At 34.7% G+C, this 27,807-nt stretch overlaps 3 protein-coding genes across 3 annotated transcripts; 1 reads left to right on the forward strand and 2 right to left on the reverse strand.

The window, feature by feature from the left end:
* Positions 1-374: 374 nt before the first annotated feature.
* On the reverse strand, positions 375-10,226 carry LOC128219453 (uncharacterized). The gene is made up of 12 exons (XM_052927264.1): positions 10,166-10,226; positions 7,524-7,817; positions 6,553-6,616; positions 6,181-6,268; positions 5,834-5,904; positions 4,952-5,093; positions 4,129-4,193; positions 3,658-3,850; positions 2,720-2,794; positions 2,387-2,422; positions 1,195-1,394; positions 375-515 (listed from the first exon to the last, which is right to left on the reverse strand). The coding sequence occupies exons 2-12, from the start codon at positions 7,805-7,807 to the stop codon at positions 375-377; spliced, it is 1,359 nt and encodes a 452-aa protein (XP_052783224.1). The 5' UTR covers positions 7,808-7,817; positions 10,166-10,226.
* A 63-nt stretch (positions 10,227-10,289) lies between these two features.
* Positions 10,290-20,166, forward strand: LOC128220347 (geranylgeranyl transferase type-1 subunit beta-like). Its single transcript, XM_052928703.1, has 9 exons — positions 10,290-10,405; positions 11,034-11,158; positions 11,575-11,642; positions 11,864-12,015; positions 12,661-12,793; positions 12,993-13,038; positions 14,103-14,287; positions 16,918-17,026; positions 17,621-20,166. The coding sequence occupies exons 1-9, from the start codon at positions 10,299-10,301 to the stop codon at positions 17,764-17,766; spliced, it is 1,071 nt and encodes a 356-aa protein (XP_052784663.1). The 5' UTR covers positions 10,290-10,298; the 3' UTR covers positions 17,767-20,166.
* A 141-nt stretch (positions 20,167-20,307) lies between these two features.
* Positions 20,308-27,528, reverse strand: LOC128220346 (nucleoside diphosphate kinase 7-like). The gene is made up of 8 exons (XM_052928702.1): positions 27,393-27,528; positions 25,272-25,376; positions 24,629-24,795; positions 24,012-24,173; positions 23,060-23,373; positions 22,508-22,743; positions 21,713-21,820; positions 20,308-20,780 (listed from the first exon to the last, which is right to left on the reverse strand). Exons 1-8 carry the CDS (start codon positions 27,393-27,395, stop codon positions 20,748-20,750), a joined length of 1,128 nt encoding a protein of 375 aa, XP_052784662.1. The 5' UTR covers positions 27,396-27,528; the 3' UTR covers positions 20,308-20,747.
* Positions 27,529-27,807: the final 279 nt, after the last annotated feature.

Consider the following 27,807-nt stretch of genomic DNA (forward strand, 5'->3'; position numbering starts at 1 on the left):
CACATACTGAGGACTGAGGGCATTTGTATACTGATACAAAAAATTCACATACTAAAACAATGAAAAAGCATCAGCAATGGAGGCCAACATTGTCATATTTTTCCAGTCAATCAGTGAGCATTATTCATAAGACTTGTTTGCCTTTTTTGTTATAGAAATGGCTACAGACTGCACACTGTAGTTGTAAATCCTTTGCCAAGTTTCATTTGAAACATAATAAATATTTCCAAATTTTTACACTATTTAAATTTTTGCAAGACTGGGCTAAGTGTTAAAAGTCAGCATTATCTTATGGTTTTTTTTATATAAGTGCTTGTACATGTTAACATGTGCTTAAACTTGTAGTATTATTTATACATGTTAAAAAAACTTTTTTATAGACAACATGCCTTTGTGATAACAGCCGTTATCATATTTGTTATCTGGGCGATGGTGACCGGCAGTTCCAGGTTACCATGGAGATGGTAGGGTATGACAATGAGGCTGCCCTGTGATACAACAAGCTCGAGAAAACCCTGAAAAGAATAAAAATAATTCTTTTATTTATTTGACAGTAATGTTTGATGTCACTGTTGCTATGGTGACAGTAGGGTATGACAACAAGGCTGTCTTGTGATATCACCAGCTTCAGCATGAGTTAATGAAATTAAACATGAGCGCATCATAAGGGTAGTGGGTGACATTCCTGTTTTTACCACGTTGTCAAGGCCAATGTTCCTTAACTAGCATGCCATACAAATGAATAGCATTGTATTTTATCCGTACAATAGTTATTGAACAGCTAAGCTCTGCCTACATATTACCGCTCCCAAATGGGAGTTCATGTAAAGACGAAACAATCAAAACAATCTCAAACATGATAAGCTTAAATTAGCAATGTAGTACTATATATAACTTTCAGTACAGGTTGCTAAGGCAACATTAGGAAATGACAAGGCTGTCCTGCTTAACCACTACCTCAAGCAAACCTTGAATGTGGGGAAAAAAAGCTCTTGCATCATACTCATTTGTAGTCATGGTTACTATGGAAATGGTAGAGAATGACAACACGTTTCCTGGTGAAACTGTTAGCTGCAAAAAATCTCTGACCATGACAAAATATAGTATAATTCATTTTCTCTTTTTGCAAATTCAGTTAGTTACATCCAAGTACAAGTTTGAATTAGCTTAAATGTGACAAATTCAACTTCATACTTCTTCAGGGGTGACCTGTAGAATGTTGAATATTTCCACCCCAGATTCATGCTTCTCAATCTTGTGTGCCTCATAAGGGTTCCATCCCTTTTTGAACTGCAGGCCCATTTTTGGAGTCACATCCTTGTCCCCTGTGAGCAAGGCAAGGGGGCTCCAAGGGAGGTCACTAGGAGCCAGGATCACTAACTTCCTGTAGGGGACTAGAAGATTGGGAGATTATAAAGAGAACACTTTTAAAATTAGCACAAACTTAAAAGCTAAGTAGCATTAGTTTAAAGACTGTTTCATTCTGGAGGTGGTACAAATAAGAATAAGCCTGGCACCAGATATATTCTCAGCTTTTACAAATAATGCCGGGTAACATTTTCAAAGCAAACAAGTAAAATAAGTACTTTTTAAATTAGTGCAATCAGAACATTTTGGAAAATTCTTGGTATCTGTATACAGCAACTTTGTTTGTACAACCAAAATGCAATCCGAAAAAATTTGTAGGTCTCACCATGTGTGTGTTACATAACAAGTATCTGATCACTATATGCTGTCCTTTACTGGAGTTATTGATTGATTTTAGAAAGAGAAAACCTGAATTTGACCCATATATTTTAAAATGCAATCTCAAGGTATGTCTCAAACTTTAGCTTGCATATTCCAATTTTCATGCCTGTACGCATAATTTGCTAATTCAAATTATTAAGCAAAAACATTTTTCCATTTTTTTGTAACAGCGATCCTCACCGCGATTCTACTAAATCCCAAGATAGCATCATGTCTTCACAAACCAAATAATGTCAGGTATAACATCACTTTTATTTTAATCTATTGATCAAAACACATTTTTTGATTTCCAGAAAGAGCAAAATTTACCTTGACCCCACGGACGCCAAATGCAATAATAAGGTACATACACATGTGCTTGCTACATACCAAGTTTCATCACATTAAGTAAATCCTTAATCAGGTTACTGAGCACAAACCACAAAACTAATGCCCGCCAGCCACTCGCCATCCCCTTGAAAACCCCTAGGCCAGTATTCAATATTGATCTTATCCTTATCCTTAGACATGCCTTAGTGATTCCATTCATTGACCTATTGGTCAGCTAAATATACAGGCCAATCAAAACACTTAGTTTCTAATCTTAAATTTAAGTTCAAATTCAGTTGCTTATTGAATACAGCGCCTATAAACTAACCTGTGGCTGTTGTTGTTTCTGTTTGGGTCAAACTTTCTGCAATCAAAATAGAAAGAAATATTATCTTTGATATTACATGATTGTGTTCATTTCCAACTCTGAACTATGATAGATTATAAAATCATAAAAATTACTCTACATATGATTTATATTTCCTGTAACATATTCTCAATATATTAACTGTGCTGTGTATGTTTTTGCTTCTAAAACGGATTATAGTCATTTTCACTGACAAACAACACCACATAGCACAGTTTGGTTTAAATTTCACTTCTATAAAGTATGGTTAAGGCGATCATATGATCCACATGCTGATAAGACGATGGTTCTTACCAACTTCTTGCAGAGAAAGCCCCTTGATCCATGGTGACATAATGGGACAGCCATGTACATACACATCCGTCACCTCTGAAGTATGGACATAGGATATGAATTGGTGAATGCTTGAAAATGCACCTTTATTATACGCTTTCAGGTGGTTCATAGAGATTTATCAGTGAAATAAAATTGATATTACAAACTGTTTCAAACAGTGAAAATATCAAATTAATATTTTTTTCTGTTTTGAAATTGTAGCCTGCTTTCAGTTCCAATTCAAGCATCAGTGCACACAGGGCTGGGACACAATTTCAACAGCGTCATTTCCGAAATGATGTTACATGTGCATTCAAATTGGCACATTTTCTCCTAAACGTGTAAAAAAATCAGGAGTGGATTTCGTCCTACAAGCCATTACACTATTCTTTGCAGTGAATTCATAAAGTTTAAAACTGATCAACATGCCCTGATTGTTTTAACAATCTTTTATAACAGGATAAAACAAAAGCATACAGTATAAATCTTTTTTGTTATTGCATTAATTATGTCTCCTTAGTTTAAGAATTATATTTTACTTTCATGATGATTATAATTAACTAGTTTTAAACATTTATAATAAAATTAAAGCAAGAAATTTTGCTTGTTGAAATATGATACTAAACATGTTACTCATAAGATATTTCGAGTAAGTTGTGGCCTCATTCTCTGCCTTTCATGGTCGATTCCTCCCACGTTTAGGACCATTGGTCATACCAAATCACATAACTTGAGCTCCATAAGACACAAATCATATGATTTTTTTAATTTGATCATTAACGTCAAATGAGTTAAACATAATAATGCATTAAAATGAATATGTTTCTTTTATGCATCTTTCAAGTGTCAACCTATATGTTGCCCCTTTAAATCCCCAACGTTTAATACCTAATGCTATCGTCTAACTAAGCTATTACCTTTTTTCTGCTCCTTTGTTGTTTTGATTCCCCGTGGTTTTGTCTTTGCGTTATCACCAATGTGGACTCTACCATCTTGAGGGACATAAGCGATGTTCGTCCCTGATGCAAGTACCACTTGGAGCAATGGCAGTGAGGTAAATAGGTGGTGCAGTGACCTCTCAGTGACCTTTCTACATCCTGCCATGGCGATCTGGTATATGTAGAGGAAAAAAATACTTTTTTATGTGTTGAAGGGGACCATTCTTCATTTTATCCAATCTAACCTATTTAAGGGCATTTGGTCCTCTAATTTTATACATAGTTTGCAGTAAATTGCAAAGTCTATATCCCTTTTCCAAATCATGCTGCAAATGAGATTAAGGCCATAAGTGTAAACTACTTTTTATTAATACATAGATGTATAAGAAAGGAAATATTGCAATTATACAAATATGAAGCACTTGTCTGCGTCTGCGTGCCAGTACTTACAGATTTGAGTTTACTGAAAGTCTTTGACACCCAGTATATTCCTTCATCTGTCACATTATAACATCCTGAAAACAAAAACATGGAATTATACACTAAACCCAATATATTTCGATTCTTTTTCTTTTGTTAAGAGTTCATAAGGTCTGCCCACTCCCACTGGAATTTGGAAGCCCAAATGTTGGAAAGTTCCCCTCACCAGTAGATCAGGTGTTAAGATGAAGGGAATAATTCAGAAGTAAAATAGAGGCTTAATAACTGGGGTGATGAACAATTAAAACATTACACAACTGAGGCTTCACAAGAAGAGTTTTTTTTGTGCTTTTAAGGTGAAAATTTGGAGCAGTAACTCAAAGGGAAAAGAAAAAATATGGAATTTTCTGAATTATAGGTGCAATTAACTCATCAAATGAAACATCAATTTTGTAATTAAATTTCGTCAAGTTTTGACAAGTGAAGGCTGTAGGGCCATTACTCCATATTTCAAGGCCTATATCTCTACGAAATGAGGGTTAAAACTCCAGATATCAAGGCCTATAACTCCAAGGGCCATTACTCCAGCGACCAAGGGCCATTTTATATTAAGATGAAGTAAAAGTGTGACGCCATGAACGACACTACATACAAAGAAAGGATAAGGACAACATGACCCCTATATGTCTGCCTTGCTACACAGGCAATTAACTATGTACATAAAATATTTGCTGGTAAAGGGTGTACAATCTCACACCTTACGATTTGTGTGTCACTCCAAGATATACACCAACCTGTGCTGTTTATTTGTAGCCAGTTATCACTGGCAAAAGAAAATCTCATATAGAATTACCTGTAAGTGATATCCAGTTCACGGTTTCAATAGAAAGCTGACAGTGGTACAAGCTGAACAGGAATGCATCAGACATTTGTTCTATGCCATCAAAACTCAATGCCGTCACCTCTGCAAAATTGGTTCTTGTGCGAATGTACTCCTTAAAATGTACAAAGACCAATTATAGAAAATTTTACAAATTAACAAACCATGACAGAGCATATCAAAATTTATAGTTTAACTGTTTGTAGAAAAAGGTAGCAAGGCTTGAAAACCAAATTTAGCAATTATTTTTCATGCCTTCTACATACCGTGGATTGCTTTGAATTTGCAAAGTACCTTTAAGCCATTATAAATTGATTGCTAGATTATTTTTTTAAATGAGGGCGGCGGTTGACATTTTATTTTTCTTAGATGACTGTTCAACTGTTGAATATGTCTTCATGCTCTTTCTTATTGCATTAGGGACCACATACATGTGTTTCAAGACAAACCACGAACATGATCATAACAATTTTCCTTTTTTCCATGTGAATGTTATACTTAGACACCGTAGGTAAGAATAAATGCCTTCCGGACAGAACCAGTTTGATACGCACATACAGACCCTAGTTCAACATTTGTTTAAGTAAATAAAATTTAAGGGGCCGCAAAAAAACAAAGGGGGCAGTTGGGGATGAATATCTAGCAATTAACTTATAGTCACCTTAGTCATCTGATTTTCAACAATTTCCCCATGGTCGAGTATTCTTTATGCCATTAGGACATGAATAACTTCCGATCAACTGGTAGTAGGTTATCAAAAAATATTTACACAAAACTTTTCATTTGCATAGATTTGAATAGTGATGGAACCATAAATGAAATATTATGTCTGAGAAAACCCTCCATTTATATTACCCTTGAGTTGAGAAGAGGCATGTAGTTGTACTGCTGGATACTGTCAAACATCTCTGTGCGCTCAACATCCTCTGCAAGGAAAAATACCAGGAAGTTTTACTATAAGAATTAGAATTGGATTTTTCGCTGTAAGGGAATTAAGAATTTCTACCAAAAGAAAGTTAAGTTTCTACTATAACGGAAAATAAATGAGAATTTTACTTCAAGAAATTAGCTTGGGATATTTTACTGTAACGGAAATGGTTGGCAATTATTACTAAAAATGAATTTAGACAGAGTTTTAATTGTAATGGAAAAGGGTTCTGATTTTTTTACTGTAACAATTTTTATGTCAGATTGCACAGTACCTAATTTCTTGACTTTATTTGCCTTTCTCAGCTTAGCTTTCCCGAATGAAAGGTCGTTTGATGTAACCTTGGGAATTGTTTTGGGAGCCTGAAAACACAAATTCTACAGGTTAATGTTTAATTATATACAATCTTAAACCAATAACTGCTTAATTGTAACAAAATGTAGGAGAAAATAAAAAGGAAATCCACATGATTTCAAGAAGAATGATATATTTAGATTCTTAAAGCAAACCTCTGATATCAGTTTGAAGATATGTATCTAATTGCTTAACACATTGTGATGAATGGGAATTCTCGGCAGCATTTCTTTCTCTTTTTCATATTAAAAAAAAATACACATTTGAGATTTCGCAAAATATGTGTACTTGCCCTTGACTGCATTACAGGATGAGCTAAAATTGCTGGTCGTTGTTGTTGTTGTTGATCGGATCCACTGAAAAAAACAGGATATATTAAACTAAATTTTAAGACTCTTGTGAATTTTTCATGTTTATGAACCATTCCCAATGGCCAAGATCAGGTTTAACTCCTGAAATACATCCTGTAACATACAACTTATGTTTTATATGAAATTATGCTCCATATACGGCTGATATATAGGTGACTTATAGGCCCGATGGCCCGGGTGTAAATGTGAAAGTATTTATTATGGAATGTTATTATGCTATTTACACTTGTCACTATAATAAACAATTTACTTACTGACTTACTAACTTACATAACTATTTAAATATGCAATATCTTCATAACACTTAAGACATGCAGATTGTACAGTAAAAGTGTGCAAAGCTATAGAGCTTTAAAGGATTTTTGAGGGCTGTCCGTCAAAAATGAGATAATTAATTGAAAGTTTTGTTTGTGATGGATAATTTTCAGGCTCTTGGACAGGCTGTTCTAAAATATAATAACAGCTAAATCATGCATTTATCTTCTGGTATGCATACATGTAAAACTAAACAACAGTTATTAACAAAGCTTGGTGAAGACGTTTCTACTGTTAAAATCCAATTTTGGCTCATTAACACACCTCTATAGCAGACAAAAAACATACATTTGATTCAATAAAAACTTTTTCTCCAAATTTCATTAAAGCCTCAGAGATCAGTTATCGAAATTAACCTAACGGATCTAATTGCCAAAATTCTTACATTTCTTCTCCATGCCTTAGCTTTAGGTATTGTAAGCTTGGCTCTTGATCAAACAAAAATTTAAATATAAGCCCAGCCTTGGCAGACAATACATCAATTACTAATTTCTGGGTTTGTGCAAAATCTGTCTACTATTTTTTTACACAGTTATTAATTGTTTTACTTGCTATAAATAAATTGTTCCTAAATTACCCTTGCCGTGCTGGTACAGATGAAAAGTTCGCTAAGCCCGATGGTGGTGGGGGTGGGGGTGGGGGCAGTTCAGGGGGACCTTTCCTCTTCCCCATGGAAGAAACAGGGGGTGGTGGTGGAGGCATGTCAACTGGGGGCCCTGGCACATCCTTTTTAGATTTTGACTGTGAGGACCCGGAACTGGGTCTGGAAGTATTCTCTTGTTTTTCAGCTTTTTTTGAAGCTGGTCTGTTACTGCCTTCAGAGGCCTGCCCCTTCTTTTTGGGTAAATATTTCTTCTCCATATTATTCACACTGAAAGTGAAAATAAAACGTTATTTACACTTAAATAACCCTATATAATAACAAAAATGCATTTAAAGGCTTGTAAGCTGTCAGTAACAGATCTGTTAACAGATTCCGTTAATTTATAGGTTTGTAGTGTTACCATTGTATTAAATCTATCAAAATAAATGTGAATTAGCTCATACCATGTAGAAATTCTTTTTCCTCTTGTGGATTAAGTATATATTATATATATGAATGACTGATACTATTTACAATTTCGAGGATTATTAGTGTGTGTCACAAACCCATCTGTCTGGCATTTAATCTAGCCACAACATGGAATATTATTTTTTCCCTGTAATATCACAAATTTTATGTAATTGTAAATCCTACGCCAATGAAATATTAAGTATTATTTATGCTTTCTTAAAGTCCTTTTTAAATTCACATGCAGTAATTAATTTATTTCAGATACAGATGGCTTAATATTTATATAACCGGCCAGGTCAAAATCGGTCCAGACAAGCAAATTGTTGGTTTTAGAAGCCCTGTATAGAATAATTGTATTACCCCATCCAATAATAGTTTGATTTAACAACTGATTTTTTAAACATGCTTAAACACAATAAGATTTTTTTTTTAAATTGACATTGGTTTTAACTAAAGAAAAAAATAGCCAAAAAAAGTATACATATACGCTTTCAACAACTCTCTCATAATTTTTGCAAAACCTGCTAAGAAGAAGATGCTGAAAACGCATACCTTGACACCATGCAGGACAAGTTAGGATTTGTTCTTCTGTTGCAATCAATGTCAGTCAATGAAAATAAGTTATCATTAAATCAACATTTCAAAGTAAAACACTGGTAGACAGGTAGGTCATTAACTAAATGCCAAGTGCCTGGATGTGTTCCAAGATGAATTTTCTTATATTTTAAGATTAAGAATGCTTCAGATCTTTAGGTTAATATTTTGTTTAAGTCTGAGTAATGCAATTTATTACTGGCTTTTATACTTTGAATTCAGTCCAATACCCTTAATCAGAAAGAAAAATACATGAATCATACATGCCATATTTCTAAGAGGTTTCCCAGGGGATTTTGGTCTGAATTCCAGGGGATTTTGATATTACACCAGGGGATTTTTACGCGGCGAAATTTTATGCAATATCTGCATTTACCGGTATAATATATAAGAATTCATACAGAAATACACTCTAATTACAATAAATTTTGGACTAAGTCATTATGGTCCTTCATGGAAATTCACACCCATAATATTATGGATGCTTTCCACTGTCAACTTTAAGCAAGTTTTAAAAAAAGGTTGTTTTTTCTTAATTCCAGGGGATATGGATCGGGGAAATGGCATGTATGATAAATGTATAGAGATTATATATTTTCTGCTGGTTTAGAATTATGCAAACTTTCGGCCTAATGCAAATTGATAACATTAAAATTAGAGATGCTTAACTTCAAAGAGGATATGGTAACCATCAGTCAAACAATGTTGTAAGCAATTTCAGACTCTAAAAGAGCTGGTAAGTGTGCAATTAATCTCCCCATATAAGTGAGGAAAGTGCGACATTCGTCTAGCTCAACCCAAATTCCAAGTAATAACATGACTAATTAGCATTCCTCAATTGAGCGGTTTTGTTTAATGTTTGAAATATGTTCAAACATTAAATTAATTCTGAGAATACAAGAACAATCTAAAATTCACATTTAATTCTATTAATTTCCAACATCATAAATTACAATACATTGTGATATTTTATATATACAGCACATACAAAGGAGCAAATAAATGACAACAAGATTAAGTTAGTAACAAATGAAATAATAGGTTAAACTTGGCTCTGGGCACTCAGGTGTTCAGGTGTCTATGCCAACCCTCTGGGTGTCTGTAGACAGACCAGTTCACCAACACCCAGATGACATTCTCAATCCACTTGTCACAGACATCACAATTGAACACTTTTATACTTCTACAAGTTTATATTTGTATAAATTTACCATGCTTGAGCAGTTACGAAAGGGAAAGGTTACAAAATGGCCATAATTCTTTCAAAGTGAGTCAACTTTCTTCAAACATGACATACCTTTTTATGGCTTACATCATTAGGATTTGCACTAATTGTTGCGGAAATGTATGGTTGTCATAAACGTGAAAGACTTTAAATGCCATTTTCCTGTCTAAAGCTTGCCTTTTTACGTGGCATAAGGAAATTAATTAGTAGTCTGTAACCTTCATGTGTATGAGTAAATATTGACAGAACTTCAGAAGAAATGTGTGTCAGATTAGGTGTCAATGGGAAATTTCACATAAAAACTTATACAAAACGCACAATAATGAAATGAAACATATCTCCCTACCAGACTCATTCAAATTTGTTGAAATATTCACGAAAAATCGACAACATTTTTTTTGAAAACTTCCATACCAACACACAAACTTTGCAACTTTTACAAAACCATAATTTCTCAGCGCTGACATTTCTCTTTCAAAATGGCAGCGCCCATGAAAGATGATTTTCTTCGAGACAAACATGTCAAATTCTTCGTTAGATGTCTACAGGTTTTACCTGGGAGATATTCATCTTTAGATACTAGCAGGTTTAGTAATTAATTTTAAGGATATATCATAGGGAAATCGTAAAATGATATTTTTCTCCTAAAATTTAAAACAAAAGCTTTTTGGTAAATATCCATTTACATATTGTACATAACGTGATTTATAAGAAAGAATCGAAAGTCGAATAAAAGAGCTAGCGATCCATCTCGTTTGATCGCACTCTGTATTTTGAGCTTTGATGTCTCATAATTATGTCTGATGAAGATTCATCACGTTCAGGTGTGTTCAGGTAGCCACACGTATAGGGAAGTTTTTTAACATTTGGATATTCATTTTGTTCCCTAAACGCCACAAGTCCACTGATTCATACCAATGTAAAATATACTCTTCACCTGTTACTCCACAATATTTAACACTTCATTGTTAAATAAAAACACAAAAGTTAAAAATTATTTTTAGCCATTGAATATCTTTCTCTTATAACACTTAAGTGTTTTATGAAACGCATCATATGGGATATGGACGCATAGAGTCACCAAAACAAAAATAGTCAAAGACTCTAAAGCGGCTATTTATATGGACTACATGTTCAAGCTGTTGCTCTATTTGTTTAACAAAATTCTGATAAGTCTATTATTCAGTTGAAATTAAAAAATATCTTATTTTCAGGATGACAATTGCATTCTTTGCCCTCTCTGGTTTGGATATGCTTGATGCTCTACGTGTGGTCGAGAAAGAGAAATCAAGCATGATAGAGTGGATCTACTCGCTACAAGTTCTACCTAACAAAGAGGGTAATTTGTTCAATTGAATTTATTAATGTAAATGCCAGGTTCATATCATGTAACAAACCAATGACCAATCACTGTCACACATCGGATCAACTTTTAACAGCTTTGCTACGTTGCTATGCTGAAAGCAAGTTCTGTAATGTAAGAAGAAGTATAATTGTTCATGTTATATTAAACAGTTTTATATATTAATCCCAAAATGAATACCAGTGTAGATTCAATTGAGATGTGTCTTCTATTAAGTAATACATAAAATCTAGTTTCAAATATGGTAAAACAATTTTGAGCTAGGTAAACTGCTGAAGATAATGACACTGTGGCAAGACTATACAGTATAGTTCAGTTCAAAGACTGTGCAAAACATTCAGTTTTTGGATAAAATGCATATTAATGTTAAAATGTACAATTTTGTTTCTTAGGTTCAAACAGTACTCTCTGTGGTTTTCGAGGATCCGCTACCCTTGGAAACCCTTTTGATGCTAAAAAGGTATGTACAAATTTGAACATGTATAGGGTTGCAACCAGGTTTTAAAAATAACTTGTTTTAATTATATTGAAATAAAAATACTATTTTGAAGTTTTTCTTAAATGTTAAAATGAGAGCTATATTGAATAGAATAAATATGCTTTAAATATGAAACTCTTCTCAACTAAAACTTGTTACGTCTAATAGTCAATGCTCTCTATGTGACATCTCTTTTCTTACAGGCAAGCGAAAAAAGCATTCCATATGATGGCAGTCACGTAGCAATGACCTACACAGCCCTAGCAACACTGCTGATACTTGGAGACGACCTAATTCGCGTGGACAGACAAGCTGTTCTAACAGCACTAAGGACGCTCCAGTTGCCAGATGGCAGGTGAGAGCATTAATCCACCAAACAATTTTTTACAACAGTTTCATTATTATTTCACTAAATGGCAGCATTTCTGATATTTGGAATATTTTTTCTTGTTTGGACAAAACTGCTGTCCTTAAAGCTGCACTCTCACAGATTGACCATTTTGACAACTTTTTTTTAAATTTTTTTGTCCTAGAATGAGTCAATATTTGCGTCAATGTCTGAAAACCAGTGCTACCAGACTGCTGTCAAAAGATCAGATCACATGTTGTTATATAAACATTGAAAAATGATTCCGAGTAAAAAACTAAAACAAATGTCAGAACTGTCAATCTGTGAGAATGCAGCTTTAAGACACTTTAGGACCTTGCAGATACTTGATGGAAGGATCATTACTGTTGTCTAGATTGCTTTAATTTAGTGAGGGTTAAATATTTCGCTAATATCGATTATTTGTGATTCCATTTTATTGTCAATTGAATATTTCTATATGCGAAAGCATTGCTGTAGATTTCTAGACCTAAATGACTAGACCTTGATATTCTTGCTGATATGTGAGATCTTAACCACCCGTCTATGTTAACATGTTTAATTATAAGTACCTTGTATCGTACGCTTTGGTAGTTCTTTAAACTTTCATACAAATTGTCTGTCTGTCTTTAGTTTCCATCCAGTGAGTGAGCCGTCTGAAAATGACATGCGTTTTGTGTACTGTGCAGCCTGTGTGTGTTATATTTTGGATGATTGGCAAGGAATGGACACTGATAAAGCATCACAGTACATCGTAAAAAGCCTGGTTAGTATACCTTTGATTCATCTTGTTAATTTCATTGCGTTTGAGAAAAACAATATTTCTTTGTAATAAAAGCATCTTTAACTGGTAAATCTTGTCATGCAGCGAAAAAAAAAAGAGAAAATCTATGTATTTTTTTCGGGTCAGTTTCAAAGTTTTTAATCGAACATTTCTCTTAATATGTACATGCTTATGTTTTCAGTCATATGAAGGAGGCATTGGCCAGGGACCCGACTTGGAAGCACACGGTGGGTGATGTTTACCATCAATCATTGCAGGGAAATAATTCTATCATTGATCATTGACTTTCTTTTGCGAAAAAACTGTGTCTGCTTTAGTTAAGTAATGCAAAAATGATCACACCTTAAAACATTTCAAAAGGATTTTGTAATAACTCGCCACAGATGTTTACGTTATTGAGCACATCTAACAACCAGCTCAGTTCAAGTTCAAGCACTAACAGGTCAAAGATCATATCACTATTATATGATTCCAAGCTGATTAAAATATTTTGCCAAACATCCTGCTGTTTATGTTTTAAACTTTCTATACTTTACCATACATATTTTTTTCTATTTCTCAATGTTAAATGTTGTGGCACTCATACAACCAGGGGGGGGGGGACATCTGCTTTTTATTTATAAAACAACCTAGTAGGTCAAAGTAAACACATGCTTGCCTTAATGGGAGATTAACAGGGTGTTATCTTTACTCCGAGGATTAATGTAAAATATTTCTCAATAAATTATAATATATATTATGCATTATAATCCATTATTTATGATAAATACAGTTGAAAAAAGTTTATGGCCTACCATCTCCAGTTGCTTACTTGCGTGTAGGTCCATACTGTGTGCAGTTCTGTCAATAAAACTGACCGGTTAGCTCACCAAGGCGACCCCAGTTTGATAGTTTGGGTGCATGTGAGTTTTGTCAGTGGTCACCAAGCCGGACAAATGGGTATTCTCAGGGTACTCCGGTTTCCCCCGCAACACAAAACCACACTCTTGCACAACATCGTGCCAACGAGAGTGACATAGTATAAGTTATCATAACTTTCTTCACAATCGTTGTTAATTATATAATGTTTTAACTAAAATTGATGGGACAGCAAGCTCACAGCTAGATCTTGACAACTAGTTCTATCTTACCTTGTTATTCTCTAATGTAAGGAAATACACTGTAGAGGTATTTTATGACTCAGGTTTTTCATCATTTTGTGCAGTTGTGTCCCTAAGATCAATGGGTTGTCTATACAGTAGCTTTAGTTGTCTTTAAGATTATTACATTTTATTACTTATAATTTATACAGGTGGCTCCACATTTTGTGCAGTTGCGTCCCTGAAACTGATGGACCGTCTACACAATGACCTTACAGATGGACAAATGAACAATCTTCAACGATGGTGTTTATTCAGACAGCTGTCAGGGTTTCAGGGTCGGCCAAACAAACCTGTTGACACCTGCTATTCTTTCTGGGTTGGTGCTACATTGCAGGTAAGAGCATGATTATGAAAAAGCCTATTTGTACCTTTTCTGGCTTGTCTGTTGTTTAAGCTCGACTATTCGAATAATAAGGAGAGTATACTACTCACCCAAGCGTCGGTGTCAGTGTCGGCGTCGGCGTCACCCCTTGGTTAAGGTTTTGCGTGCAAGCTCACAAAGGTAAATATCTCGGCAACTATTTGAGGTATTGCATTGTGACTTTATACAATGGTACTCAACCATCCAACCTACTTAATTAACCAAGTTAGATATCTCTAGTTTGCATTCAATGCAAATAATAGATCTTTATTATTTGACTTAGAAATTCTGGTTAAGGTTTTGCGTGCAAGCACACATAGGTTAATATCTCAGCAACTACTTGAGGTTTTGCATTGAGACTTGATACAATGGTACTCAACCATCCAACCTACCTTATTAACCAAGTTAGATAACTCTAGTTTGCATTCAATGCAAATAATAGGCCTTTATTATTTGACTTAGAAATTCTGGTTAAGGTTTTGCGTGCAAGCACACATAGGTTAATATCTCAGCAACTTCTTGAGGTATTGCATTGAGACTTGATACAATGTTACTCAACCATCCAATCTACCTTATTAACCAAGTTAGATAACTATAGTTTGCATTTAATGCAAATAATAGGCCTTTATTATTTGACTTAGAAATTTTGATTAAAGATTTGCGTGCAAGAATACATTGGTTAATATCACAGCAACTATTTGAGGTATTGCATTGAGTCCCGATACAATGGCACTCAACCATCCAACCTACTTAATTAACCAAGTTAAATAATTGCCCTTTATTATTAGACTTAGAAATTCTGGTTAAGGTTTTGCGTGTAAGCACACATAGGTTAATATCTCAGCAACTACTTGAGGTTTTGCATTGAGACTTGATACAATGTTACTCAAGCATCAAACCTACTAAATTAATCAAGTTAGATAACTCTAGTTTGCATTTAATGCAAAATAATTGCCCTTTATTATTAGACTTAGAAATTCTGGTTATGGTTTTGCATGTAACCACTTTTAAGTCAATACCTCAGCGAATGCATCGTATATTGCATTGAAACTTTACACACAGGCTCCCAACCATTTAACCTTCTTACTTAATCAAGTAAGATAACTCTATTATTCATATTATATAATTTTTGCCCCTTTATTATGCGACTTAGATATTCTGGTTAAGGTCTTGCATGTTAGCACACATAGGATAATATCTCAGCAACTACTTGATGTATTGCATTGAGATTTTATACAATGGTATTCAACCACCCAACCTAATTGAATAACCAAGTTAGATAATTGTATTTTGCAAATAATGGCCCTTTATTATTACACTTAAAAATTCTGGTTAAAATTTTGCATTTAACCACATTTATGTTAATATCTCGGCACATCATGTATTGCATTGAAATATAATCTAACAGTCATCCATGCATGTTTCGCCAAAACTTTTCAATCCTTACACTGAAAAGCGGCAGAATAGTCGAGTGCGCTGTCTCTGTGACAGCTCTTGTTTTATATATCATCATCATTGCTGGTGTGCAAAAACTTTAACCTCGACCATTACTGAAAAACTGTTTGAGATATTCAAATGAAACTTGGTACACAGGTTACAAGCAACAATATGCATGTATAGAGCAAGGCCCATACATCTGGCAGTAGCATTTATTGAGTTATGCTCACTTTTCCAACTGAAAACAAAAACTTGCGTTGGCATTTGCTCAAGGGCACCTTTGTTTAATAACGAGCAAGTCAATACTAGAATATGAAACCAGAATCTGTAGGTCTTAGGACAAGGTAATAAATGCAGGTTTTCATATTGCACCATTTTATTTTTGTCTTTAACCAATTTATTTGAACTCCAACATATTCACCAGGTTTTGTGAAGGTAAGGTCAAGGTCACAGTGAAGCCATGCTTTTTTGCTATGTCAAAGAGCAAGACATTTTTGTGGACTTAAAGACCAGGGGCGGTATTATTTCTAAATCATTTCTTAACTTATGGCGCTTTCCTAATTTTACTATCTCTTTAGTCATATGAAATAAAAACTTAAGAATTTCCAAAATTCATTATTTTCATTGACCTATTTAAAAAAAAAAAACTACTTTAATGTAAAAAAATCTTAAAACATTTCTTTTAAATTTGACTATGAAAGTTTTAAATAATTAACATAAGTTAGGAAATTACTTAAGAAGTACCTGTTTAAGGAATGTGTGGCTTGCTTTTCCCCAGCTATGCAACCCTTTTTATTTACTATGGTGTCACAGCAGAGTGCCAAATTTCCTGTTTACATGTAGGTATTGTTTTGGGGCTAATTAGTATTGACCATTAAAGGTCTGTTTCAAAGAAAAAATGCTGCACTGGTTATGTTTAGACTGTCATATATTAATTTATTGATATGCGATCTGATCAATTCTAACATACACAAGAGAACAATAAACATTAGAACCAATAAACACTTGTGTCATACCTGCGGGTGGGAGTCGGTTTTAGGTCATTTAAAGAAGGGTTAAACAAGGCCTTTAACAAAAGATTTGGACCTCTTTTCGGCGCTTTGAGCAACTGGCAGGGAACATGACATGCTGCACAGATATTTCATATTGCCTTCATCTCATTTCAGCTGTTGGATTGTTACAAGTTTGTGAACTGTGATTGTAACAGAGCATACCTAATGGACACACAGCAACATATCACCGGGGGGTTCTCCAAATGGCCAAGTCACAACCCAGGTATGGCCTCATGTTCAATAGTAGTAGCATTGATTGTCAAAATAGCTTAAGTAGCATATATTTGTTTATTACAGTATTTTTGTTGTTTATTACTTTATATTAGTGTTGGGAGTCAGTTCAAATTTTACTATCGATAATTGGTTCCACACAAGTAGTGCTATCAGTTTTTTTAAAATACTTGCTAGTACCTGAATTGTAGTTTTATTCATGTACAGTATTAAACTCTTAATTATTATATGCATATATGTTTTGTCTATGATTTAAAGTTATAAAGCGTTGTATGAAAAATAGTTTATTTCCTTGCACATTGTTGCTTTTATCAGCCATTTTGTTAAAAATAACATCTGAACACTTACAAATATTTGTTTTTTTCGATGATCAATTAAAACTAAATGCAAATGATTTAAATTTCTGCCCACTCATTTCTTACTTGTACATTTCTTTCAAGTACTTGTAAAGCAATCGTTGATTGCCTTTCTTTGAAAGGTATTACAGAAGTTTCATACTTCTTTAAATATATAATGGATATTTATTAAAAATAAACTGAATAGAATTTTATAAAAGTTTGAACTCATAATAATTTGTAACCTTCAGATGCGCTCCACGCATACTTCGGTATCTGCGGGTTGTCCCTTATGCAGGAACCAGGAGTTTTACAGATGCACGCGGCACTCAATATAAGCCAACGAGCCGCAGACAGACTGGTTGACATTCACAGAAGATGGCGCGACCAGTCCTGATGTCCCTTGTATTTAGTGCATTAGATGTCTATACATTTTTAAATTTATACTTGTTGGTTATCCATTCTCTATACGGTCGCTGTGATGGCACTAAGGCACTGTAGTGGTGATAATCTTGTCATTGTTATCTCAGCGAGACTATGTTCTATATTATAAACAGCATTTATGTCTGTTGATCAAAATCAATGCATTTACATACGCAAGATTCTTTTTATTATGCCCCCGAAGGTGGGCATATTAAAATCGCACCGTCCGTCTGTCCGTCCGTCCGTCTGTCCATCCGTCCGTCCGGCTCTGTAACTTTCCCTTGTATGGACAGATTTTAAAATAACTTGCCACATGTGTTCCACATACTAAGACGACGTGTGGCGTGCAAGACTCGTGTCCCAACCTCAAAGGTCAAGGTCACACTTAGTGTTTATTCACAATGGAGTGCTGCATATAAGGACATAGAGTATAGGTTGTCGTGTCCGGGCTGTAACTTTCCCTTGTATGGACAGATTTAAAATAACTTGGCACATGTGTATCACATACCAAGACGATGTGTCGCGTGCAAGACCCGTGTCCCTACCTCAAAGGTCAAGATCACACTTAGTGTTTATTCACCATAGAGTGCTGCATATAAGCATAGAGTATAGGTTGTCGTGTCCGAGCTGTTACTTTCCCTTGTATGGACAGATTTTAAAATAACTTGCCACATGTGTTCCACATACCAAGACGACGTGTCGCATGCAAGACCCGTGTCCCTACCTCAAAGGTCAAGGTCACACTTAGTGTTTATTCACAATGGAGTGCTGCATATAAGGACATAGAGTATAGGTTGTCGTGTCCGGGCTGTAACTTTCCCTTGTATGGACAGATTTTAAAATAACTTGCCAAATGTGTTCCACATACCAAGACGACGTGTCGCGTGCAAAACCCGTGTCCCTACCTCAAAGGTCAAGGTCACACTTAGTGTTTATTTACAATGGAGTGCTGCATATAAGGACATAGAGTATAGGTTGTCGTGTCCGGGCTGTAACTTTCCCTTGTATGGACAGATTTTAAAATAACTTGCCACATGTGTTCCATATACCAAGATGACGTGTCGCGTGCAAAACCCATGTCCCTACTTCAAAGGTCAAGGTCACACTAAATGTTTATTCACAATGGAGTGCTGCATATAAGGACATAGAGTATAGGTTGTCGTGTCCGGGCTGTAACTTTCTCTTGTATGGACAGATTTTAAAATAACTTGCTACATGTGTTCCACATACCAAGACGACGTGTCCCGTGCAAGACCCGTGTCCCTACCTCAAAGGTCAAGGTCACACATAGTGTTTATTCACAATGGAGTGCTGCATATAAGGACATAGAGTATAGGTTGTCGTGTCCGGGCTGTAACTTTCCCTCGTATGGACAGATTTTAAAAGAACTTGCCACATGTGTTCCACATACCAAGACGACGTGTCGCGTGCAAGACCCATGTCCCTACCTCTAAGGTGAAAGATACACTAAGTGTTTATTCACAAGGGAATTCTGAATATAAGGACATAACATTGTAGGTTGTCCAGTATGGGTGGTATTTTTTATGTTCAGAGGAAATTTAAAATAACTTGCCATATGTATTTGACACATAAAGGCAAGATAAACTTTTCATGTACTGACCTTGTTCGTAGGTCATTGTCACATTCGGGGGCATTCGTCACATACTGTGACAGCTCTTGTTGACAAAATTTTGCTGAAGCAATCGTAAAGTCGCTGAAGCAGATGAAGTCTTATCTTTACCTTTTGGTGAAAGATTGTGCTTTCAAGTATAAATGGAATGGTTGCATTCTTTTACAAATTACAAACTTTTCAAGTGCTTGAAGGAGTAAATTTATTAATCTTTCTAAGAATTGAAACTTAAAGAGGTCTTTTTTCAGTTAAATGGCAATTCCCAAGCACATTAAAATAAAAGGGTATTGGTTTTGGGGGACAAAAACAATGAAATTTTGCTTAAACTGCAATTATTGTCACTAGAATTAGGTTTTAGATACTTTTTTGACAAAGTCTCAAAAACGCATAATGTAGTGGCTTTTGTTGTTACATTTATATTTCACATCGTCACAAGACAAGTACATATTGGAAATTTGTTGAAGGATTGATCAAATATTAAATTGAAATCAGATCATGTTAGAGTAGGAAACAGCTGCTTTGTTATTTTATAGCTCGTTTTTATTTGTCAGTTATATTGAGAAATGTTTATAATACATGTGTGTATATTTTTCATCATTCTTTTTTTTGTATAATAATAATAACACTTTATTGTCATCTTTCCGCATCTTAATTGATGTACTTTCACATTTTTGTATTATTTTTAGAAATGTATGTATCTTTCCAATATACTCATTTTCTCATGCATAATATTGTCATTATAAACTGGATATATTTTGTAATAAATCTTGTAAAATTTAATGATGTCCATGTCTGTTCTGTCACAAGAAGTGGCATTTGTTTATGTTGTTTATGTAATGGACCACTGTGTAGGTATTTCACTGAGTCATATTGGTCAGCAGTTAGGCAAAAAAGTCTGTTTAGGGAAACATCCCCAAAATTACTAAGTAGGGTTTTTTTCTTTCTTTTTTTTCAAATATATATGTATAGAAATTTACACATTTTTTAACATTTACTATTCAACTTTTTGTGTTCCAAATAATGTTAAAATGTACTTTTAATGAGGCATTCTTGCAGAGACTGAGAGGCAGTGGAAATAAAGATAATCATAACAGATAAGACACGGTTTAGTACATATAAGAATTTTTAACTATCACAGACAAAAACACTTTTACTTCACATATTGTCATAAGTTCAGCTTAATGGTTAATTCACCAATAAATACTATTTTCACTGTCTTAAGCTGTAAGTCTGATGTTGTTGTCTTCCATGTAAAAACAAATAAAGAAGTTCAAAGTTGAATGCTGATGTGAGCTGCATCTTTTGATTTGCAGTCCTTAATATGTTCATCGATCCAGCACTTTGAAGAAATATTCAATCTGAAAATAAACACAAACAACATTTCAAATATCAGTTGCAAAAATGTTAGTTTGGAAATCATGTTCGATTTTACATAACAATATATAAAGAACGGCCAACTGAATTTAATCAGTTTTCATTACCCTTAACTTGAATCCTAAACAAAGAAGTAAACAAAGTTTTTGAATAATTTTCAAGTCACAACCTCTCGGTGATGCAACATAAAATGACCTTTAAAAATATTTTGTAAGTGAAATCATAAGTAATACATCAATCACTTAGTTACTACCGAGTTCATTAGATATACAACTGTTTGCAAATAAACTTAGCAAAGCGTATTTGTCAATCATCTTATAAAAGCACGACGTAATTTCTTTAGCAATAAAAAGTCAATAAATTTGTACTGCCCAAAAGGTGTTTTGAAACATAATTTGTAGGTATTTCAAAGCGTATTTGAAGCCTTCAATTTAATTGACCAGTTGATGGAAAACTGATGCTTGTATTGATCCTTTGTGGACATATAACTGGTCCCTTTAGGTCTTAGTAGTAAGTTCCACATTATAAGTTAAGGAATACGCTCAACCACTGATGGTGGCAGACCACTTTGTTTGATGTGTGAAGTCAATTGACAGGTAATAGATGATGCACTTGTATTCGTACTTCACTTGGTGGTTCTTAGCACAGCAAAACCCTGATCATTCAATACTCCAAAAACTTCAAATGTTAAGTTCAAATGCAAACAGTTGTATCTTTAATGGGGCTAAACCGACAGTAGTATCTTTAATGGGGCTAAACCGACAGTAGTATCTTTAATGGGGCTAAACCGTTAATATACATGGGCTAAACCGTTAATATACATGTATATTAAAAAATACTACATTGAGAAACATCAATTGTATGGCTTATACAATCCAAATCAAATATACCACATATTCAGCGTATAGACACTCACCTCAAGCAGACCATCTTCTGGTAGATCTGTGCAGTGTACGGCATTCTTCACCTTGTCAATACCATACAGGGCACGGAGTGTGCGGGGGCGCAGGTGGCGGGCTATCTCCTACAGGTATGGGAAAACACAGAGTGAGACAAGGAAAAATAATATAGTGTACAGCATTCTTCACCTTGTCAATACCATACAGGGCACGGAGTGTGCGGGGGCGCAGGTGGCGGGCTATCTCCTACAGGTATGGGAAAACAGAGTGAGACAAGGAAAAACAATATAGTGTACAGCATTCTTCAGCTTGTTAACACTGTAAAGGTTCAAAGAGAGTGGGGCAGGTGGCCGGCTATCCCATGCAGATTAAAGAAAACAATGAAATCTACCTCTATATATAATATCAAATTAGATTCTAATGTGATTGGAATTTCTGTTCTGGTTAATCCTTTATTTCAGACACTTAATACATACATATATAATTATATATGTGTCTTTGTCTGTGAAAATGAGTCCAGTGGAGGTATTCATGTTAACAGCAAAAACAAAATAAAATTAAATTGAGCAATATAAATAAAAAAAAAACTTATAACAATGTGAATAAAACAAACCTTTCAAATATTTTTATAATAAGCTATTATAACCAGCTTATAATGCACGATAACTCGCAAAAATGAACAGGACTCATTTTTGATGATGACATCACATGTATTGCTCACTAACTGTATCATTCACACTTATTTAAGTTAAATATTTCTGATGGATTGCTGCCAAAAATATTGTGAACATTTAGTCCCACCAAATACATACAGGGTCTGCCGGTCCTGTCATTTCCCGGAAGGCGATCGGTGCGTTCTGAGCGCGAACCTCGAGGGCAATACAAGGACCCGAGGTAAGTTCCATCACCATGGCATTGTACTCCTGCGCGACCCCCTTGTACACCTCGTAAAACTCTTCGGTGTTGGCTTTTTCCATGTGGAACATCTGCATACATGAAACCTCGAAGCCGGCATCCATGATGGCGCTGATTATCTTACCAGCATTACCTGTATTTTAAACACAGATTAATGTAGTAATGAAAGGTGTTTTTAAAGTAACGCATAACTGAAGCGGTATAAGACCCTTGTAAATTAAATATCCTTATGTTTAAAACCAAAAATGTTATTGAAAGGTGTACATTCTTTCAAACAAATGCACACAAGTAGAGACTTGATTTTATGAGATTCTTTCAATCAAAAACTCAGTCAAATATTAGAAATGTAAATAACAAAATATTCCAGTGCAAAATCTTAAGTACTATACAGGAAGAATTTGTAAACCAGGTAAACAAAGGTGAACCAAGCAGAACTTCAATAAACTCACCAGCTGCCACAGCATGGGGCTTGATGACACAGCATGTGCAATCTGTATACTTGGCAGTGTTTTGTCGGAGAGGTCCCATCGTTGACGGGAAGAAAAACTCAACCTCCCTTGCAGCAGATTGTACACTGTCTGAGCCATGAATAGCATTTTGGGTGTTATCCTTGCCAAAACGAGCCCTAAGGCTTATTGGTGCAGACTTTCTCGCCTCTGCGCTGTCAGTTGGCCCAATCAGCTCACGCCATTGACTGATGGCATTTGTTCCCATCAGCTCAAATGCTACAACTGGTCCACTCGTCATGAAGTTGATTAATGTGCTGGAAAAGGTATTACACATACAAAATGCATTTCCCATATTTGATGTGTTTTTATTCATCCTTGTACTTGTAATTGTTTGCAAACTGGACATAAAAACCATGTTTTTGAGTTGGGGTATTTGTTAGCCCTGACCAGTAGTTCACATGGATTAATGACCTACATGTTTTCTATTGTATATACACAGTACATTTCATCTTTACATGCATATAATCTCTTATCATGCTGATTTAAGAAATTTTATGATTTACTTTAATAATAATATTCAAAACTAGATCAATTGAGGCCATAAGTTGTTTATGACATTCCTGTATTAAAACTAAAACTACATAAATAACAAACTCATAAAAATAGTTGAGTAAATTTACGTGAAGTCTTGTATGGTGAGGGCAGCAAGATGCCAACAGTTTTCTGTGTTTCAATCAAGGGGCATTTAACTTGACAAGTATTAAATTAATAGTTATAGGTCTTGTTACACATACTCAATTTTCGCATGTAGCAAGTTTAAATGATTTTTTTCATTTAAGATCAAGGTTAAATATTTTGCGTGATGCCGACTGCACCAACGACACCAACGCTACAACAATATTTCAGCTTTTAACCTTCAAAATATAATTAAATGATGTAAAAATAAACACACTCGAAGAATGTTTTGCTCTGATGTTCCTGGTAGAAGGAGAAAGCCTCGTTCCTTGTTAGCCGGCACATCTTCAGCTTCGTGACCTTGAACCCTGACTGGAATACGGCATCAAGAATCTGGCCTACTTTGTTGATGGCATCAGGTTTGATAATTCCAAGTGTCCTGTTGAAGGAATGGTGGAGATGAAAATAAATAATCTATATACATAGTGCATTCATGTAGTGAGGTTCTGTAATGAGAATCTTTGAAGGATCAGTGGTCGAAATTAACACAAGTCCGCAAGCACTGCACTGCTGAAATGTCTTCCGGCCTTGCTAAAAAAAAATTGATTCCAGGCAATAGAATAAGAATTTGGGCTTGTTCATCCAAAAGTCTACCAGTAATATTGATGACTGAACGATCAAGATATTTTAAAAGAATAAAGTGGTAAAATACTTAAAATGAACAGCAATAAGTTTTAAACTTTAATCGTTTTTTTACCACTGAGAAAGGGAGGTGTTGCTTTTTTTCGGTTGAAAGTGTACAGTTCTTGTGAAATAATAAACTAGCATGCTAGATGTTCACTCATGCAACATGACAAACATCATTCAAATAATCATTTGCCAACGCTCCTGTACCTTTCTTTCTGCTGTGAGAGTCTCTGCTTAGTGAAGTCATCCCCGTAGTCAATGAAGTTGATCTGACGTGAGAAGAGATCCAGAGTGGCCCCTATGTACAGATGTCCAAGGCCCACGCCATCACATTTTGTCCTCTTCAGAAACAGTCTGTTATTTTTTATGTCAAACTGAAATAAAAATTCAGAGCAGGTTAACTTTTAAATGTTAGAGTAATGCATATACTAAAACTACAAGGCATGTACTTACAGAGTAACTACATGTAAATTAATTCCAATTAGGCTTGGAAAACATAATAAAAGTAAACACATCACATCTGTAGATGTATAAATAAGAACAAGGTTCACATCTTATGGGATCATTTTATCAATGAGCATATCAGGAAATAAAGTAAGATCAGGAAGTTCTGTTGAATGCTAAGCGAGTGTCAGAAATCAAGTTAAAATTTTGCAAATTGAATAATACTAAATGTAACATTTCCATTGGAACGAATTGTTTTAAAGTATATAACATGATAACAAAAGCTTACTATTTTTACCCAAGTAAATCTGTAGAAAAGCAGATTGAACAATTAAGTGGAAAAACAAACAATGGCACACAGGTTGGTATAACCCTAACAATACTGCAGTTGAAGCTATATGCTCACCATCTCAACTGAGTTGTCCCTGGTGTAGAACATGAAGTGATATCTGCGGATCAGGGAGGCCATCCCATCATACCACTCAACAAGGAAACAGTACCGCTCATCTGCCTACAAAGGAAAACAGTGTTTATCATTCAATATAACTTTTTAATCAAGATATTTTTTCCAGACAGCAAATATATATACAATATAAGGGTTTTGCTAGTACCAGTAGATGACACAAAGTTTGTTGTAAGCCAAGGCCAGCAGGCTGAAATGTCAACTAGGCCTTATATATATAGACTTGCAAGAACCTACATGCATGTATATTAAATGCATCCTTGGCACCCCAGCGTATCATAACCTGTATTATATAGCTTATGATATGCTGGGTGCCGAGGATGATTAAATGATGTATCATCTTTGTCACTTTTATTGATATTATCTGAATGTTATAAGTAGCCTCACACAGGGAAAATAATGTCTGTGTCTGTGACACACAGTAACCATTTAACAAGAGCAGTGGTGGCTGGTATACACAAGTATTTCTTGGCAAGGTTTGATAGGTTTGGATATTTGTCATTTTCTGAATTTTGGTATAGTTAAGGATCAACATAGTCAGAAAAAAGTCATTGGTTCTTAAATTTTTCTTAGTGCACATTCAAAGCATATTTTGTATAAGCATAACAGCTACACACATGTAGGTTGTTTATGTTATGATTGACGGCAGATTTCATTGTAATCTTGGCATTTATCAATTCTTTGTTGTACGCGGTACATTTAAATTATGTATGTGATAATATGCTAGTGGTAAAATGCTATATTATGTGTTTATTAATTTATCTCCGATATTCAGAAGCCACCAACAATGAAGATATTGACCAACAGTTGAACTGAAATCCATGTAATAATACATTCCCAGTTTGAAAATTATTCATCAATGATGAGTGGTGGTTCTGTTCATTTCTTACGTAAGCATTGTTTTTTTGTTTCTCTAATTGCGTAACAAAGATTGCACATAAAACCAAGAGGCCATACTATTTGATTTCTAATAGTTTTATGTTGTATATGGTCATTCCAAGTACAGGTTTGATTGAAACCAAGGTATTTGTTACAGAATCTTCTGATTAAGAAATACATTTCAAGCGGTAATTATACTGTCTAGGTTTCCAGGATCTTGACATACATATCTGTATGAAGATAGAGCTCTGAAATTTTCTGGATAAAACTTAATTTCCAATTTGAGTTAATGTTGGGCTATCATTATCAGGTCTTTTTCAAAGCTATTTTAAACAATAGCGTCATCATGTTTTTGAGGTTAGCTGGCTTAGAAATCTGTGATGAAGCACTTTATTTGCTTTTCAACAGCCTGAACAGCTACCAATGGCAGCTTTTGATGTCAAAACTAAATCAAAGTTATGGCATGTGTAATATTGCAGTGGTAGAGCTTTCGCTAAGGGTCCAGAAGGTCAGGGTTTCAAACCCTTGCCGCGTCAAACTGAAAGACATTAAAACAAGGTACCAGTAGCCGCCTAGCATAGCACTTAGCATTTAAAGGGCGTTCTGGAATATAGTGTACTCAGTACTGGTTAAAACCCAGAATGTTGAACACCCTGTATTGTCGCTTTACATCAAGCATGTAAAAGAGCCAAAATGTCTCTAAGAAAAGATCTCGGGTTTTGCACCAGCTCTCATGTATCTCACTTTGTTTCTTTAAGTCTTCTACTATTTGGCTTTTAAAGACATTGTAATGGTGTCACGGCAGGGTCAAGCCATAATAAAGCAATTGCAATAATCAATCTTCATTATTTTTCGAGTTCCATTCATATGAATAAAGCCTAATTAAAAAATGATGCGATTTTCCTGATTTTCACTGGTTTTCACAATTTCTTCTTAAATCAGTATGTTTATTTAAAGAATAATGATCAAAATAACATGTTTACATTGTCCCTAAAAGCATAGGTGTGCATATTTTAATATCCAAACTTTGAAACAAACTATTTACAAAGTCATAAACATTAACTTTAAGTCATAAACTTAGACCTATTGCATGAAACTTGTAAAAAAAAATGCTATCTTGTAAATAGTTTGCTCAGGTTTGAGCTAACTAAACAGCAAATGAATAATACTATAAAAAACATTTACCATGTTTATGTGTGCAGTGTCAACCTTTCTGGTGTTAAAAACTTAAAATTCAACTTCGTTTTGGAATTATTGTGTTGTTGTTGGTAACGACCCGTAGCACCTGCTTCTACTAGAGACGTCAACACGCGTATTTTTGTTCGTTTAAAACGTCCCGAATGGAAACGGTAAGCACTTGGTCCAATCGCATTCGGAACTCCTCGGCCATTTTTTCAAAAACAACCTCGGATGTATGCCGGTACATCTGTTGAAGTAGCCCGTATTTTTTTTAATAAAAGCATTAATTAAATGTAGTGTTTAAGAGTTGTATTCATTGGTCTCAGTTTAAATTGATTGCTAGTGAAGTGTATTATTGCAAACATAATTACGATTCCCAAGAGTTAAGTCATAAATTTTAACTACTAAATAAGATTACTAC

The sequence above is a fragment of the Mya arenaria genome, chromosome 15 (assembly GCF_026914265.1).
Source record: "Mya arenaria isolate MELC-2E11 chromosome 15, ASM2691426v1".
Taxonomy (NCBI): Eukaryota; Metazoa; Mollusca; class Bivalvia; order Myida; family Myidae; genus Mya; species Mya arenaria.

Bases quoted from the DNA above. Each gene is read 5' to 3' on its own strand.
- LOC128219453 (XM_052927264.1), bottom strand. From the start codon at position 7,807: ATGGAGAAGAAATATTTACCCAAAAAGAAGGGGCAGGCCTCTGAAGGC. The intron at 3,851-4,128 runs GTAAGTACTGGC...TACATATACCAG, and splicing joins CTTTCAGTAAACTCAAATCT to ATCGCCATGGCAGGATGTAG. The intron at 2,423-2,719 runs GTAAGAACCATC...TTTTGATTGCAG, and splicing joins GCTTTCTCTGCAAGAAGTTG to AAAGTTTGACCCAAACAGAA.
- LOC128220347 (XM_052928703.1), top strand. From the start codon at position 10,299: ATGGCAGCGCCCATGAAAGATGATTTTCTTCGAGACAAACATGTCAAA. The intron at 10,406-11,033 runs GTTTAGTAATTA...TCTTATTTTCAG, and splicing joins TCATCTTTAGATACTAGCAG to GATGACAATTGCATTCTTTG. The intron at 11,159-11,574 runs GTAATTTGTTCA...TTTGTTTCTTAG, and splicing joins AGTTCTACCTAACAAAGAGG to GTTCAAACAGTACTCTCTGT.
- LOC128220346 (XM_052928702.1), bottom strand. The intron at 24,796-25,271 runs GTGAGCATATAG...TTTTTATTTCAG, and splicing joins GGGACAACTCAGTTGAGATG to TTTGACATAAAAAATAACAG. The intron at 21,821-22,507 runs GTATGTATTTGG...CCATACCTGTAG, and splicing joins TGACAGGACCGGCAGACCCT to GAGATAGCCCGCCACCTGCG.